This window comes from Schistocerca cancellata, chromosome 9 (genome assembly GCF_023864275.1).
Source record: "Schistocerca cancellata isolate TAMUIC-IGC-003103 chromosome 9, iqSchCanc2.1, whole genome shotgun sequence".
Classification (NCBI taxonomy): Eukaryota; Metazoa; Arthropoda; class Insecta; order Orthoptera; family Acrididae; genus Schistocerca; species Schistocerca cancellata.
Genome location: NC_064634.1, coordinates 364,979,242 through 364,996,911, shown reverse-complemented (window position 1 = coordinate 364,996,911; position 17,670 = coordinate 364,979,242). Strand labels below are relative to the sequence as shown.

The following is a 17,670-nucleotide window of genomic DNA, read 5'->3' as shown; positions in this document are numbered from 1 at the left end:
TCGTTTGATGTGAGAGCAATAAACGATGAGGAAACACCAAAACCACTAAACGTGAACACGGGTCATGTGGAAACTACCCATCTCCCCACTACAACTGAGACTGCTCTGTGTATGTCCCGGACCTACGATATTTCCAAACCCTAGGAAATACTAGATAGTGGGCCACCCCTGCATCTCAGCAAAGCTGACTGGCACTGTCAGCTGAACCTACAGCCACCCAACTGGTTGTAGCAGCAAAGCCAATTTACATATTAAAGACAAACAGAACTTGCCTAACATTACACACTGTGCAATCAATTTTATGACCAGCTGACCACTGATACGACAACTTCAGCATGTTACAGGTACTCAGATGCTGCAGCCGGCCCAGGAGACATTATCGGTGCCCAGCATCAGGAGTACCTCATATCAATACAGAATGATACTCTTTATAATGAACCTAAGCTACAACACTGGTACTGAGCTTTGCATAATACCCACAAACTAACCATAACCTTACCCTTACATGATCTGTTGCAGCAAGCAAGGAAACCCACTACCGCTCTTACTACCTGTCAAGATTGTTGCAGAGGTTTTTTTTTTCCGTTGGCACTAACCTTGGCACTTTTTCCACCTCTGCCTTTAAACCTGCTACCCTTCAATTGCTTTGCAATCACCTTTTATCACCTTGATGAACCCGTGTTACAGGATATTCCTATCCAAATGCATGGACAACATCAAAGATCTGTATCATGTGAACTCTTTGATAAATACTAAAAATCATAGAGGCAATGGTAGAACTTTTGTGATGGTCACCATACTGACATGGGTGTGGAGGGGCTCACAACCCCTTTTTTTTTAAAAAAAAAAAAAAAAAAAAAAAAAAAGTGTTGAAATTGTGTAGGAATGACAATAGGGTGTTTTGGTCCTGGGTCCAGATAACTGATTAATCTGAATTAGACAAAGGGTTTCAGGTTTGGGACCTAGGAATGTTTGCCCCAGAAGGCCATTAAACAGGTTGGCATATATTTATACCAGTTGGCTGTAATGGCTGTGGCGTGGATTTGTTTGTATGTATCTTTCACCCAAAGGAGAAATATTAATGTGAGAGGATATGATTCATGATGTACACAAGGAGTGAGATAGCAGGTTTGGAATTTGAAGGATGTTAGTATGGTAGTGTTTAATAGCAGCAAAGCCACGGGCATGAGGGATGTAAGTGTATAGGGAGGCAGCATTGATAGTTATGAGTAGGGGTGCAGGTGGTAATGGGATGGCGATGGTTAAGAGTTGATGAAGGAAGTGGTTTGTATCTATGACGTCCGAGGCTACACTACAGGCAGCTGGTTGGAAGTGTCGGTCGACGAGAGTGGAGATTCTTTCAGGTGGGAGCACAGCAAACAGCTACAATGGAGCATCCAGGATTATTTGGTTTGCAGATTTTGGGAAGTCTGTAGAATGTAGGTGTGTGACAGGTCGTTGAGGTAAGGAGGGAGATGAAGTCAAGAGAGAGATTCTGGGAAAGTCCTAAGAATTTGAAAAGGGACTGGAGATTATGTTGGACTTCTGGGATGAGATTACTATGGATGAATTTTTAGGTGGAGCAGCCACACAGTTCACAGATAACTTCTATTAGGTAGTCACTGCACATCTTCACGACACTGATGGAGTGTTTGTCTGCATGGAGAATGATTAAATCTTGGCCTGTCTTGAGGCTGCGAGTGGTTTTCTTTCTTCTTTTGAGAGGTTTGTGTTCTTGGGAAAGGACCTGGGGAAGAATGGTGCAGACAAACAGGAGGTAAGAAATGCCTAGACAGTAAGCAGGAAGTGGTTAAATGGAAGGGGGTGAGGAGTGTGGCTGGATGGGGGTAAGGTCTGGAACAGGCAAGGTTCAGTGTTGAACTAGGTTGGCCTGGGTGGAGAGATTGGTAGAAAGGAAGTGTTTCCACTGTAGGAATTAGGAGGAAGACAACAGATCTCTGATGAGTCCAGCATGGTTGAACTTTGATGCAGGGATAAGGTGAGGCCTCTGGATAGGATTGTAGGACTGAGGTTTTTGTTGGGTAGAATGACAACAGTGTTCTTGAGTTTCTTTAGGTTTTGAGTTCAGCTGAATGTTACGAAGTAGTATTGGAGGATGTGGAAAAAATTAGCAAGGAAGGGCCTAGGTACTATGAGCAGTTGACGAGGGGATTCAATGGGGATAGGATAAGTACTGATCAGCAGAGATGATCCATGTTGGGAGCAGGATGTCAACAAGTTTGGTCATTCGTGGAGTTGGTGTCTGGAGAGCTATTCCAGGAGTTGAAAAGGCACGGGTTACAATTTAGGATCTGACATAAGTAACTGGGACTGCACAGTAACAGTATCTTGAGGAGGGAGTAGAGGTGGTTCTGAGATGTCTGTGCCATGGAGATTTTCTTCTATAGTGCCGTGTTTACATGGAATAGGAACTGGCGGAATTTTAAAATATGAAGGTCATTGTGGAAGGAGGGATGGGATCCAGAGCAAGGAATTTTGGGATTTTTATGGTAAGGCTATTTGGTATTTGGGTGGGGGGGGGGGGGGGGGGGAATTCCAGCCTTAAGGAGCGTTTAAGGAACAGACTGTGCGACTGACCTTTACATATGTATCGGATACCTTTCTGTGCTGACACAGATGAGGCACATGTGTCCATCTGGGGTGTGTGTGTGTGTGTGTGTGTGTGTGTGTGTGTGTGTGTGTGTGTGTGTGTGTGTGTGTGTGTGTGTGCGCGCGCACGCGCGCGTTCGCGCAGGGTAAAGAAATTTTAGAACTTAATTTAATGCGTTTCCACCATTTTTTTATTTAATTAATGGAAAAATCCATAGTGAAATTGTTACGTTAATTCAAATATAAAGAAAGCACCTTCCAATACTGTTTTTAATACATATTTCAATGTAACATTGTTTTTTATACAAGAAGCAAAAAACTGAAAGTTACTGCAAAAATTCCCATAGCAAGAGGCAGCTGGAAACACACGTCAATGCAATGACTACATATCTAAGAAGCAAGAACTTTTCTGAGTTCAACCAACAACTGTTGCTAAAAGCGACGAACAAATAAAATAAGGGCTCATTCTTAGATACCATATTTGAATACTGGTCATCAATACTCAAGAACAAGTCAGAATCCACAACTTTTCTGTTCTCAGATTGCCCGATATTACTCTGCAATCATAAATCACAGATTGTGTTAAACTATTCTACATGGTCTGGATTCCTCAAGGCATCTGTTTTTCTTGTTTTAAAATAAGTGTGTATTATATGTGACTGAAGTTCCGTAAGTACAGACTGTAGCTTCGATCAGTAACAGTTAGAGTAAATTACCTGAAACTCTCCAACTCTTCAATATCGAGCTCCAAGAGGCGCCGCCTGTACATAAGAGGTCTTTCTTCCTCTCCATCTTCATCCTCATCCTCACTGTCACTCTCTGTTGACGAAGTGTCGGAACTTTCTGAAGACGAACTGGATGAGGAGGAACTTGATGACTTTTCACTTTCGCTCTGCATAGTGGGTGGTTTCTCAGAGTGCCTCTGGAAGAGATCTTCGCTGACATCTCCCTGTCAGAACATGTCAGTTTATTATTGTTAGTATATGCTCTGAAGTCTAAAAATACAATGATAACAATCATTTACTTCATCTGAAATTACAACTAGCAATGATTTTTTTTTTTAGTTTTAGGAATGAAAAAATAAGGTACACATCTGACTGAATTTAACTTCAAAATATCAGCTTTAAGATTATTGTGAAAAGCAGATTATTTATTTGTCAAAAGTGTAAAAACTGTTTTAGTCAGTCACAAATTAATGTCAAATTTTCCCATTAGATTCTCAATAGTAAGTGCTCATTCCTCTTCATCAAATTTCCAACATACTTTTTTCTACCACACAATGCTTCACATTTTTGTTGACCCACTCAATTTTAACATTCTTCTGCAATCACATAGTAAATGCTTCGAATTCTAATGTCATGCTTCCCTACAGTCAGTATTTCATACAGTCACATATCAGAGTTTAAAAATTTCTTCGATACACAAAGAAGAATGTTTCACGTGATTCAATGATTTTTGATACAGAAAATCTGTGAAATATATCTTTATAAATATAAATTTAAGCTAGCCATCCAGTGCAGATTTTCTTTTCCATGGTTGTTAATGTGCCCTTTGGCTTTAGCTACTAACTCCCCAAGATTAACTATCATAACAACAATTGTTGTTGTTATTTTAAAAACTTTCCTATTAATTGCTAAACAGCGGGTTACTATGTTTCACTGGTCTTGAACAATGTGCCTACTTTCTGCATGCCTCAGATATTTTATAGAACTTTTCAGTGATCTCTGATTTGTGGAGCTGATTGGAGCCTTTGACTGAAAAACCGTTTTTCCTTTGTTTGTGACAGGATTAGCTCTACAAGATAATCATCAGATGCACCTGTCTGTCTAAACTAGTAAACAAAGCACCTCTACTTTGTTTAAGTCAATTTCCCGTAAAACTGACAGTTTTAGTATACCGTTATAACTCTTTCATTTAATCCATATCAGTATTCATAAAAAAGCTACCGAATATTTCAGTATCTTCTTTGCACCGTAACTCAATTTCCAGTTCAACATGATGTGCACAACTTTCCAAAACAATGCTTCATTGCTCAAGTCATCACACTTTTTTTAACTGTTGTTGTTGTTGTGGTCTTCAGTCCTGAGACTGGTTTGATGCAGCTCTCCATGCTACTCTATCCTGTGCAAGCTTCTTCATCTCCCAGTACCTACTGCAACCTACATCCTTCTGAATCTGCTTAGTATATTCATCTCTTGGTCTCCCTCTACGATTTTTACCCTCCACGCTGCCCTCCAATACTAAATTGGTGATCCCTTGATGCCTCAGAACATGTCCTACCAACCGATCCCTTCTTCTGGTCAAGTTGTGCCACAAACTTCTCTTCTCCCCAATCCTATTCAATACTTCCTCATTAGTTATGTGATCTACCCATCTAATCTTCAGCATTCTTCTGTAGCACCACATTTCGAAAGCTTCTATCCTCTTCTTGTCCAAACTCTTTATCGACCATGTTTCACTTCCATACATGGCTACACTCCATACAAATACGAAGGCAGTTCAATAAGTAATGCAACACATTTTTTTCTCGGCCAATTTTGGTTGAAAAAATTTCTTGTGGAATATTTTCAAACATTCCTGCTTCGTCTCGTATAGTTTCATTGACTTCCGACAGATGGCAGCACTGTACGGAGCTGTTAAAATGGCGTCTGTAACGGATGTGCGTTGCAAACAACGGGCAGTGATCGAGTTTCTTTTGGCGGAAAACCAGGGCATCTCAGATATTCATAGGCGCTTGCAGAATGTCTACGGTGATCTGGCAGTGGACAAAAGCACGGTGAGTCGTCGGGCAAAGCGTGTGTCATCATCGCCGCAAGGTCAAGCAAGACTGTCTGATCTCCCGCGTGCGGGCCGGCCGTGCACAGCTGTGACTCCTGCAATGGCGGAGCGTGCGAACACACTCGTTCGAGATGATCGACGGATCACCATCAAACAACTCAGTGCTCAACTTGACATCTCTGTTGGTAGTGCTGTCACAATTGTTCACAAAAATCTGAACGAACTTCTCCTTCTTCATGACAACGCAAGACCTCACACAAGTCTTCGCACCCGAGAGGAGCTCAGAAAACTTCAGTGGACTGTTCTTCCTCATGCACCCTACAGCCCTGATCTCGCACCGTCGGATTTCCATATGTTTGGCCCAATGAAGGACGCAATCCGTGGGAGGCACTACGCGGATGATGAAGAAGTTATTGATGCAGTACGACGTTGGCTCCGACATCTACCAGTGGAATGGTACCGTGCAGGCATACAGGCCCTCATTTCAAGGTGGCGTAAGGCCGTAGCATTGGATGGAGATTACGTTGAAAAATAGTGTTGTGTAGCTAAAAGATTGGGGAATAACCTGGTGTATTTCAATGCTGAATAAAACAACCCCTGTTTCAGAAAAAAAATGTGTTGCATTACTTATTGAACTGCCCTCGTACTTTCAGAAACGACTTCCTGACACTTAAATCTATACTCGATATTAACAAATTTCTCTTCTTCAGAAACGCTTTTTTTGCCATTGCCAGACTACATTTTATATCCTCTCTACTTCGACATCATCAGTTATTTTGCTCCCCAAATAGCAAAACTCCTTTACTACTTTTTTTTAACTATTTTTCATTTTTATGTTAGTTATTTTGATCTCATCTTCTTGAACTACTTACTGACCTTTTTTTAAGCAGCACATATTGCTTGTAGTTTTTATATTTTCTCCTCACGAAAAAAAGTTATTTTTTGTTGTTTATTCTTGGCTCAGTGAGACCTTCCACAAAACACTGAGATTATTTTTTGCTCCATACTCCATGCATGCAATAATTTCCCTTTTTACCTCTCCCATAATGAAAGTTTTTCAGATGTTAAATGTTCACGCACTTTTATGTAATTCACAATGTTGTCAATTTATTCACCAAATCCTTCAAATTTTTAATAATATACTTACAAAATGGAATGTGACTATGTGATAGGTACTGACATTAGTTTAGTATCAAATGTTAGAATAATAATTGCATCACTTTATTATTCATAGTGGCAAAGTCCGTGATAACTTTTCTGTTTACCATTAGAACACTTGCTCTTCCCTTGTTGTTTATATCTTAATTACCTAAAAATGTTTTGGTATGCAGACACTTGATATCAAACAGATGAAACGTATATAATGTAGATCATTAGTGTACAAAAGATTCAGTAATTTAAAAGATCAAACTCACAGTACAACCAATGTTAATGTGCAAAATATATATTAATCATTTTTATTCTTTTTATTTTAAAACACATAATATTATAATAAGCATAATTGTTTTTGGTCATACATTGCTCATCTTCAGATTATACAGTTATGGAATCTGTGCATAATACGTCAATCACTTTTCTTCATGAACAGAATGTTATTTTCTCCAATTATTTTGTGTGTGTGTGTGGGGGGGGGGGGGGGGGGTTGTAGGTCTAGGCGTGCATGTGCATGTTTCTGTCTGTCCATTGGGTCTAATGGGAGCCGTGTTTACTGAAGGGAAGTACTAATCAGTCCACCTGTCTCTCTGTATATTTAACAATACTTTAACAATAAAACGAAAAGATACTTGCTACTTACCGTAAGGATCACACATTCAGTTGCAGACAGGCACAACAAAAAGACACTTACTGATTAGCTTTTGGCCAAAGCCTTTGCATTCCTCAGGTCTGAACTGCCACAGATGGCGGTTATGTGCGGATGAGGTGTGCTTGCTTGTGTGAATGTGTGTTTCCTTTTATAATGAAGGCTCTGGCGAAAAGGTAATGTGTAACTGTCTTTTCGGTTGTGCCTGTCTGCAATTTAATGTGCTATCTTTACAGTAAATACCATTCTATCTTTCCCTTTTACTGCTGATATTCCAACCTGCAAGTTCCCAGTGTTTAACAATAATTTTAACTGTATTAGGGATAGTTGTATCTTTCAGTGAACTGAGAAAATATTGAAATGTTGCTCAATAAGTGTGCTAGAACCACCCTACTCCCATAAATTCATGTAGTAAACAAAACATTCACAGAGTGGTAAGTAGCAATGTGTGTTCAAACATTTTCTTTACATAACTATGCGTGAATCTAAATTACTACACTGATTTGTATAGAACCCAACAAAAAAATATTTAAAATAAAGCAAGAGGTATCATGCTTTTTATGAACTCTCATCAGGGGAGGGGAAAGGAAAGAAAACATCCGGGCAGTAACTTGATGTGATCTAAGAAATGTGAAAAAAGGCCACACGGAAAGAGAAATGAAATATGGATGCCACAAAGGGAATTTGAAACCCATTGCTGCTGAATACAAGAGCAGTGCCACGTTCCTTTGTCAAAAAGAAGAGTAAGTCATCCAGAATGCATGCACAATGCAATAAAAGAAAATTAAAAAGATAATTCAAAAAAATTAAACAATTTATTCAATTTTTTCCCTTAAAGCTTAACAACCAGTGTTAAGAGTTTAAATGACTTCAGCAAATTTTCAATGTGCATAGGTAAGCAGTATTTTTTTTTACAAGACTTTATTCATGTGTAAAGCGTAGTTTGTTTATTTCCTTGCAACATTCTTCAAAAGTGATAGGGAAAGGAACAGAAAGAATTTACCTGTGTCTCTGTATCTGAAGGCTGAACAATTTCTTCTTGGTCACTCTCAACCAATTCCTGCCTCCTCTCTTCTTCTTCCATTGGTGATGGTGACGGAGGTTTAATTTTACGCTGAAAATCATATGTTAAATGTAGTATATCATCAAAAAAGATTGGAACTCAGTGAAATGATGTATTTTAAATCCTACTATTACTCTCCATGCTGTCAATATAAGTATTTTTAGCATTCCAGAAGCAAGGCCAACAAAGTTTTCCTAGTCATTCAGTATTAAAGTTATCAACACCCACACAAAGAAACCTTTTGGGTCATTCCATGTCAATTCAACCAATTTGAGAAAATGTTCCATCTGATAGTCTCAGATTTGGCTGAAATTTAGCACACCAATGCTACCAAGTGTGAAACACTCATGTACAAAATTTTAAGTTCCCCTGCCAATTAGTTCCAGAATTATGGCTTGTGAAAGGTGGCGTGACCCAGAAATTGCAACCCGCATCTGGCAATCTATCTTCAGACCCAACTTCAGGTCTTAATAACTTTGGAACTATTCCACACAGTCCAGTGAAATTTTTACAACCCAGTAACATCAACTTAGAGAACACACTCTGTGAATCAAAACACCAACAACATATTTCTGAGGGAAAATAAAAAATTCCAAAATGTGATTTTAAAAATGTAATACGTTAAAAGGTACATATTGTAGGTGCCCTATATGCCAAATATAATTCACTCAAAAAGGGTATAAATTTTTTTGTGGTAAGCTTAATGTGGCCTAAAAACACACAGAACTCATCTTGCCCATATCAGTCACATAAACAGAGTTACTTGCACACGAAAATACAAAAATTTGAAAAATTACCTGAAAAACATGTATTTTCTAAGTGTGGCGGCACAAAAGGGACAAGTGATATCCAAGCCAAATTTCAAACACTGAATAAGTAGAGCACAATATAATATGTGGAAAAACTTCAACTTGTCATTGCAAGGTATTTGTGTACAATAAAAGTTGATAGAGATGTATTTGGTTATGTTTCTTTTAACACGATTTAGCAAGTAATAGTGATGATGCAAACAGCTTGTGTCAGATAAAGCTGCAGCAATTGTTTGCTGGGAACCATTAGGCAACAGAAAGTTAAACAATGGGTTTTCAGGGACAGAAAGAGTCATTGTTAGGCAGGAACAACAAAGGAAACAAGGAACGATTACAGGTTACTCATGTTTTTAAGATTCTAGTTCAGATTGGTCAGTACTGTTGCGGAAAGTCAGTATGGAGGCATAAGAGTGTACTAATGGTGCTTTTGTTCAAACAAGTTGCAGTATTGGTAGAGCACAAGCATTTGAATGTCATAAAACAACATATGGAACAAAATGTGGCATTCGCTTTGTACTGTATGATCTGGATGAATCGGACCAAGATTTGTTGCTATGGAGATCTGGGATACACCCTGTGGATACAAGAAGTATAGTTCCAGGAAACTTTAGTGTTTGTTATCATCATATGAAAGTGTTCCTGGATAAATATTCTTTCCTACAAAGAAGTTGTTTTGATCCATTTCGGATTCATATGAAGACAGTGAAGTGTAGCCTCAGAGAAATTGATAAAATCAGTATTGAAAGTGAATCAGTGCATGGGACTTAACATGAAACAAGGACAAAAGTTATGTTCCAGGTGTTTTACACTGCTAAAAAATGAAGAATATTCTGATAATTTTCATGACAGTGACAAAGAGTATCATCCACCTACAACCACAGCAGGTGAGCAATTAAATACTTCAGTGACTGCTCTTGGTTTGTCTCCCATGAAGACACACAAAGTTGGGAAAAGAGACAGGCCCAGCTATGGTAGAAGAAAACTACAAGAAGCTCAAATGGAATTAAAACACAAAATAGTTGACACACTAATGGTGGACGAGGAAGAACTATCTGCTCCAAAGCAACAGAAATCATGCCAGAAACGCTCTGATTTGGACAAAATTTTGCATGATTTGAAAGAAAAATGTGTCATATCCACATGCCAGAAAAAAGGTAGCTATTCTTATGCTTGCACCTTCCAGTTGGTCTATTGACTATACTGCAAAGGAATTCAATGTTTCTACATATATGGTAAAGCAAGCTAAGAAAATAAAAGCAACCCAAGGAGGGCTTCCACAACTTCAGCAGGCTCAGGGTAAGCAATCAAGTTCAGAAATAAAGGTTCTAGTGTCTGTTTGCTGCTATAAAGGATTCTGGTCTGCATTACAATGGTGCAATGAAGCTTTAGTGTGTGACATCAGTTCCTACCAGTGCATGATACACGGGTGCAAAAAGTGTCCTGGTAAGGCAAATCTTGTAGAACACATGAATAACAAACTGTATGGTGAACTCCTTATGGACGACGATGAACTTGTTTCTTATAAACAATGGATACACATGCATCGCACAAGTCTTGAAACAAAGCAAAGTACAGTGGAAGATTTTGTTGAAATGTGTTGTCCAAACAACGGACAAACTGACCACACACAGCTTTACAGCAATAGCACAATCGGCTTATCTCCAGATTTGTAAGGATAATTTGAAACAAGATGAAATTATAGTAATACTAGACTTTTCTGAAAATTATGCATTTATAGTTCAAGATGCCATCCAAGGATATCATTGGGACAACAGTCAAGCAACTCTCCACCCATTTGCGATTTACTATAAAGGTGACTCAGGTGATGTGTCTGTCATGAACCTGTGCATTTTTAGTGACTGTTTAATTCATGATGCCATTGCAGTTCATGCCCACATTCGCACTGTCATGGCATATGTGAAAAACAAGCTGCCTCACATACATTTTGCGAAATACTTCAGTGATGGGGCAGCTAGTCAGTACAAAACCTGTTAAAATCTCAAATATTTATGCATGCATTACCATGATTTTCAGATTCGGGCAGAATGGAATTTTTTCGCAACAAGTCATGGTAAAAATGTATGTGATGGTACTGGTGCTACCATTAAACGCATGGCATCATGAGCTAGTCTGCAGCACCCTACAGAAGGTCACATCCTAACACCGCTTCAATTATTTACCTGGGTGCAGAAAAATATCTCTGGCATACAATCATTCTATGTTTCGAAAGATGTGAAATCAGTCGAAGAGTTGCTAAAAAGCAGACTAGAACACGATAAAACTGTTGCAGGCACAAGGAGCCATCATCACTTCTCTCCAGTGGACTCTGGCAATGTGCAGATGAGCAGACTGTCCGGTTATAACTATAGGTTCATGCACAACATGTGTCTTCACAGTATGTCTTGACTCAGGATTCAGAAGCAAAAGCAGCGAGATACAACCAGGTTGCTATGCTATTGCTGTTTATGATGACAAATGGTACTTAGGATGTGTTGCAGAGTGCTATGAAGCAGAAGCTGATGTATTTGTGAACTTCATGGCACCAGCAGGACCAGCAAGATCATTTCATTGGCCACGTTTGGCACAAAGGTGTTGGATTCTTTCTGAACATATTCTTATGACAGTTCCAGTCCCTACCACAGTGTCAGGAAGACAGTACAATTTGCCACTCAATATACAGAGTACAGTAGCTAAAGTGCGGGAGAACTTCTGTTCGAAGCACAATCGACTGGTTTTTAGCAGTTAAGGTGCAGTAAACATTAATGATAGTTTGTGTCAATCTGTCTATATGTTGTTGCTTAGTGATTAAACAGTTGTGGGAGACGATAGGTCGAGACAGAACAGTTTACGATATGTTTTTACAAAATTGTGTTGTGGAACAATGGTCACATCACCAAATGCATCTGTCAACTTCCATTGTACACAAATGTCTTGCAATAACATGCTGAAATTTTGAGATATATATCATTATGGTCTACTCATGCAGTGTGTGAAATTTGGCTTGGATACCACTTGTCCCTTTTGTGCTACCACACTTAGAAAATCCATGTTTTTCAGGGAATTTTTCAAATTTTTGTATTTTCATGTGCATGTAACTTAGTTTTTGTGACTGATATGGGGATCATGAGTTCTGTGTGTGTTTAGGCCACATTAAGCTTACCACAAAAAATGTATACCCTTTTTGAGTGAATTATATTTGGCATAGAGGGCACCTACAATGTGTACTTTTTAACATATTACATTTTTTTAATCACATTTAGGAATTTTTTATTTTCCCTCAGAAATATGTTGTTGGTGTTTTGATTCGTGGAGTGTGTTCGCTAAATGGATGTTACTGGGTTGTAAAAATTTCACTGGACTGTGTGGAATAGTTCCAAAGTTATTAAGACCTGAAGTCGGGTCTGAAGATAGATTGCCAGATGCGGGTTGCAATATCCGGGTCATGCTACCTTCTCTCACAAGTCATAATTCTAGAACTAATTGGCACGGGAAGCTAATACTTTGTACACGAGTGTTCCACACATGGTAGAATTAGTGTACTTAATTTCAATCAAATCTGAGACTATGAGCTAGAGCCCCTGGTTGAACTGACATGGGATGACACTTTTCTCTTTTGTGATTCCATTGTGCGAAGATTTTCTCACTGTAATCTGTCAGGCAATCTAACGCTCATTCTGAAGCGTCAACGTAAATACGTAAAGTTTATTATTGTTCTGCACAGAAAACAAAAGGCACTTATTAACAAAATTTAAATAAGGCATGAAGAATTACACGTTGTGTATTGTGTTGAGAAAATGGAGAATCACTGAGGAACATGAGCCAATACCTTACAGCTTCCCCCCCCCCCCCCCCCCCCTCCAAAATCATACACACATTGTGCAATATGCACAAAGCAAGGCATGCAAAACAAATCTGAGAACCTGTGGTTTACTGCAAGTCATACCCATGAGATACAGAGCTGAGCTTTACAGAGTATTTAGAAAATGTGATATCTTGTATAGTAAACAGAATGACTCCAAGTTCAAATGCGCTCCTCAATTGGGCACAACGAATAATAAAAAAGACATTAAGTTACCATTTCTTTAACGACAAATGGAAAAAATACTTGGATTTATATGCACTGAACAAGGGTGCATCTTGCAGTACGCACATAAAGAACTGAGAAGTGGCTGGAGATAGTTAACAACATAGCAAAGGGTTTAAATATAATTTTGTTGTACTTACCCGGAAAGATGGCAGTTTTGGTATGGAAGCTCGAAAACCCAAACCACTGAAGCCCCCTAATCCCACATCAAGCCCCAAACTTTCACGGCCAGTATCCAGGAATGAGTTGAGTTTCTCAGAGACAGTCTCTCCTGCATTATCCCTTGTATCCAGCTGGTTTGTCTGGACCTGCAAATGGATAAACAGAAGTTTTAAAAATTCTTGTTATGATTGCCTCCAGAGTGATTATGCACAAAGAACTCTGGTCAAAAATCAGTGTTTTTACATTTTAAGTATATTCTCCACATCAACTCACAGTTATATTTTCCAATAAATTTAATTTAAATCACAACTCTCGGACCCAACTAACCTTAGATTTCCTTTCATGTTCATCCCACCAGCTTTCAAACGACTTGAATGCAGTGTTCTCGACCATTTTCTTGTCGAAATCACGCTTTAAAATCTGTTTTAGTTCAGCAATAACCCTCTCTAGAACTGCACTGTAAGTAGATGCAAAACATTATCTTCAAACATAATTACATACAAGTTTGAAAACAAAATAAGGAAACAAATATGCAACACACTTGTACTGAAACATTTCATTAAAAAATATTTAAAAAAAAATAACAGGTCATTTACACATGAATCAAAAGTGGGAGTTCCTGACTGAAAATTAATCTGAAAGTTTTGATCCTCTGAATTGCAATTTATTTATTTATTTATTTACTGTTTAAAATCTGAACTGTTGGAAATACATGAAAAAATAGTGGTCTTTTCAAACAGAGAATGTAATTATATAATAATCATTTCAATGTGTTACTCCTCTTGTATTTTGACCACAGAAGAAGTAGATGGCATGACTCGCTAAAAAAAAAACTTGAGAATTGATACACATGTGCGAAATTTTTGTGTGATACATACACACAAGAATCTATTTATAAAAAAATTAAAATAAAAAAAAACTATAATTTCAGACTACAGAACAGAAACTTTCTTCAGTCTTTCACAGAAGCTATCTCCAAATTTGTTCCATTACTTGCTCTTTCCAGTAAGTTATGTTAATTGTACACATATTATTTGTTCACCTATTGATTTGATTTTATGTTGTGTTTACATAAGCACTTGTTTGAACTACATTTGAACTCTATAGCATCTAAGTATAACTAAGCATAATTCTTCATGAGACAATTATGCAAATGTGCTTAGCACAACGAAGGCAAATGGAAACTTCAGGAAGGAATGAAGGGCAAAAAGAATTCTATGGAAACTGGATGATCAGTCTTTAACTTAAGCAACATATTCAGTTTAATCCTTACCAGAGATTAAGCCTTGCTGTGCATGAATTTCAATGAAACCATACAAATATGCAGCTATTTGTGTAAAGAACTGAAGAGGAATATAGAATAACTATGACTGAATAGCCTTTGTAAATTTATCAATGTCCCTCACATCATTACAATGTATTTGTGGTCTATAAAACACAATTATTAAATAATTTAATGATTTGAGGGTTTATTATACAGTGAGATTAGTAACAAAGATGCCAGCTGCACCATTTTTTAAAAAAATAAACATAAATGCTCAACTTACTTGATAGTAGGAGCTTGAGGATCTGAGCTCTCCACCTGAACATGACTAGCCATTGGAGGTAACCTGCTAGGAAAAGCAGGATACCCAGGGGGATACCCATATGGACCATGCCTCGCAAGTGTTGCTCCAGCTGGAAATGGAACGGCAACTGTCGGTGGGCATGGAGCACCTGCTGTAAATCCAGGAGGGGGCAGGTACAAAGGAGGGAAGTGGAAGCCACCCAGGCCAGCTGGGGGCTTGGCCCACACCACAAAGGGATTTCCTGTAGTCACTGATACTGGTGCAGGCGGAAAACTTGCAACTGTAGGAGGAGGTGGCGCTGCTATTCGATGAGCAGCAGTAAAAAAGGCAGGTGTGGGTGGATATGCAGTCGGAACTGGTGGGTAAGGAGGTGGAGGCGCAGGAGCCGCAGCTGGTGTTGGTGTGAAAGGTGGTGGTGGTGGGTATGCAGGTACTGGAGGAGGGGGAGGTGGAAGCGCTTGAGGTTGCTGCGGCTGTGAGACTTCTATCTTCTCATCTCCAGAACTCAGGCTAGATAATGACATGCGATCGTCATTTTCATCCTGTAGTGGAGTAGATCGCCTATCTTCCGTGTCAGGACATGCAGTACGATCCGGTAACATTGACAGTGACGTATGCAACCGTTCATCTAATGTACCCGTAATGACACTCGAAATAATTTCTGGTCCACCAGTCAATGTCTCATCTTCACTACTGCTGATAAGACTGCCCAGATCATCTTGGCCTGGAAGTGGCACCGGCCTTCGTGCACTCTCCAACAGTTCTGTAGTTTCTGCTTGTTCACGTTCACGGGCTGCTCGTCTCTGAAAAATTTAACAATACTCTGATATTTCACTATTATAATCTACTACAAGCATGTCTGCCTTGTCTCTGCTGTGTCACCACAAAAGTAGCAATGTAATGTAACTTTTTTTCAAGGATTCATACAATTATCATAGTTTCGCTAGTTTCCTTACATTGAACAGTGAGACCTTAAAGAATCTTGCACTGGCAACAAAGGTAAAACAGCAGAACAAGCACACATTTCTTAGAATATTATGGCTACAACACTGAATTACATATTCCAGAGTACTGGAAATTTATGGAAAACAACTCCACTTGATAAGCACGTATTTATAATAATCTTACCATGGAAACAAACTGTTCAAATAAGCTATGACGGTTCTGGAATGCATACAGTGACAATGTGCAGGGAGTAGGAACACTGCGGGAATCCTACAGCATCATCATCATCATCATCATCATCATCAACAACAAAAAGAGGAACAAAATAGAAATGCAATGAACATTACTTTTGGTGTTAAAGATCTGAAACTTTTCCTAATTTGTTTTACAGGAAACGATGTAAGTGGATAATGGTATAATACAGCCTAGACTATTCAGAAAATGACACAGTATTCAATGTGGGAACATTATCTTATTTTTTGTCCATAAAGAATGACCATGAGAATAGACTAGGCCATTACAAAATATATATATATATATATATATATATATATATATATATATATATACACACACACACACAAAGAAGATGTGACTTACCAAATGAAAGCGCAATAATAACTGAGGTCATAAGCACCCATGTCATAAACTTAGAACACTAATAAGAAAATGAAGTTAAAACCGACTACAACTAAAGCTCAATCATCGCCATACACTAAAATGGCCAATAACTCAGATGGCAAACATACACTAGACCATAAGTGGTTAAAAAAAAGGACATTCGGTTAGGAAATGGCAAACCATCAAAGATTGGCAACAATGAACACAAAGAGGCAGTGGCTCAAAACTTAACAAATGGTAAAGGCTAAAAAGACAGTGCCCAATAAGCAATCCAACTAAAATGAACTCCTTGCTGAAAGACAGTGTCCAATAAGCAATCCAACTAAAATGAACTCCTTGCTGCAAGAGGGCTGAGGATGTTGGCCAAGCTGCCAGGAGAGGTTCAATGCCCCAGAGCTTACTCCTGTGAAGAGAAGATGAGTGCTGATACCAAAGTGACACCACCTGCCAACAGGTGGCAACATGGAGATCATCCAAAGCAATGAATGAGCTAGCAGGCCAAGGTACAAGGACTGAAGGCTTGGCAGCAGCATCAGCAGCTGCATTTCCCATAAGACGGACATGACTAGGAACCCAAATGAACATAACGGCTCCTTGAACAATGAGCAAGTGGAAGCTTTCTTGGACCCACTGCACTAAGGGATGGACTGTGTGTAGCATAAAGAGGCTCTGAAGGGCACAAAGGTAATTGGAGAATATGACACAATTAAAAAGCCTGTGTCACTAGATGTGCTGATGACCTGGTAGAGAGCAAAGAGCTCCGCTGTAAATATCGAGCAGTGTTCTGGAAGCTGATACCGAAGAAAGTGGATGCCAATGACGAAGGCACTCCCGGCACCTCTGTCGGTCTTTAGAGCCATTAGAACACACAAAGGTGCTATCACTAAGCTGCATGTGAAGGTTGAGGAACTTATAGTGATAGACTGAATCTGGAGTACTTCCCTTGGGATGCGAATGAAGTCCACAATGAACATGGGCCACCGAACGAAGCCAATATGGTGAAGGATTCACACCCGTCGGAAACGTGGCAGGTAGTGTGAAGTCCTGCTGCCAGAGCAGTGGGCAAAAATGGACTCCAGGAGGTAACATAGAAGAAGATACACCCCATATCAGTGGTCAAGAGAGTGATCGAAAAAGAGGGCATAGCGTGGGTAGCTGAGCACGGCAGACAAATGGCATACATATCTACTGAAGATAACATTACATCAGTATGACAATAGTAATTCGGC

General features: G+C 39.1%; 1 protein-coding gene across 1 annotated transcript in view; it reads right to left on the bottom strand.

Moving 5' to 3' along the window:
- Positions 1-17,670, bottom strand: part of LOC126100296 (histone-lysine N-methyltransferase SETD1B) — a 191,271-nt gene that overhangs the window by 44,640 nt on the left and 128,961 nt on the right. The window contains exons 6-10 of the mRNA XM_049910902.1: positions 14,855-15,678; positions 13,635-13,764; positions 13,286-13,453; positions 8,193-8,303; positions 3,327-3,559 (exon numbers count right to left, since the gene is read on the bottom strand). Of these exons, the coding sequence (XP_049766859.1) occupies positions 3,327-3,559; positions 8,193-8,303; positions 13,286-13,453; positions 13,635-13,764; positions 14,855-15,678 (1,466 nt within the window). The remainder of the gene's footprint in view (positions 1-3,326; positions 3,560-8,192; positions 8,304-13,285; positions 13,454-13,634; positions 13,765-14,854; positions 15,679-17,670) is intronic.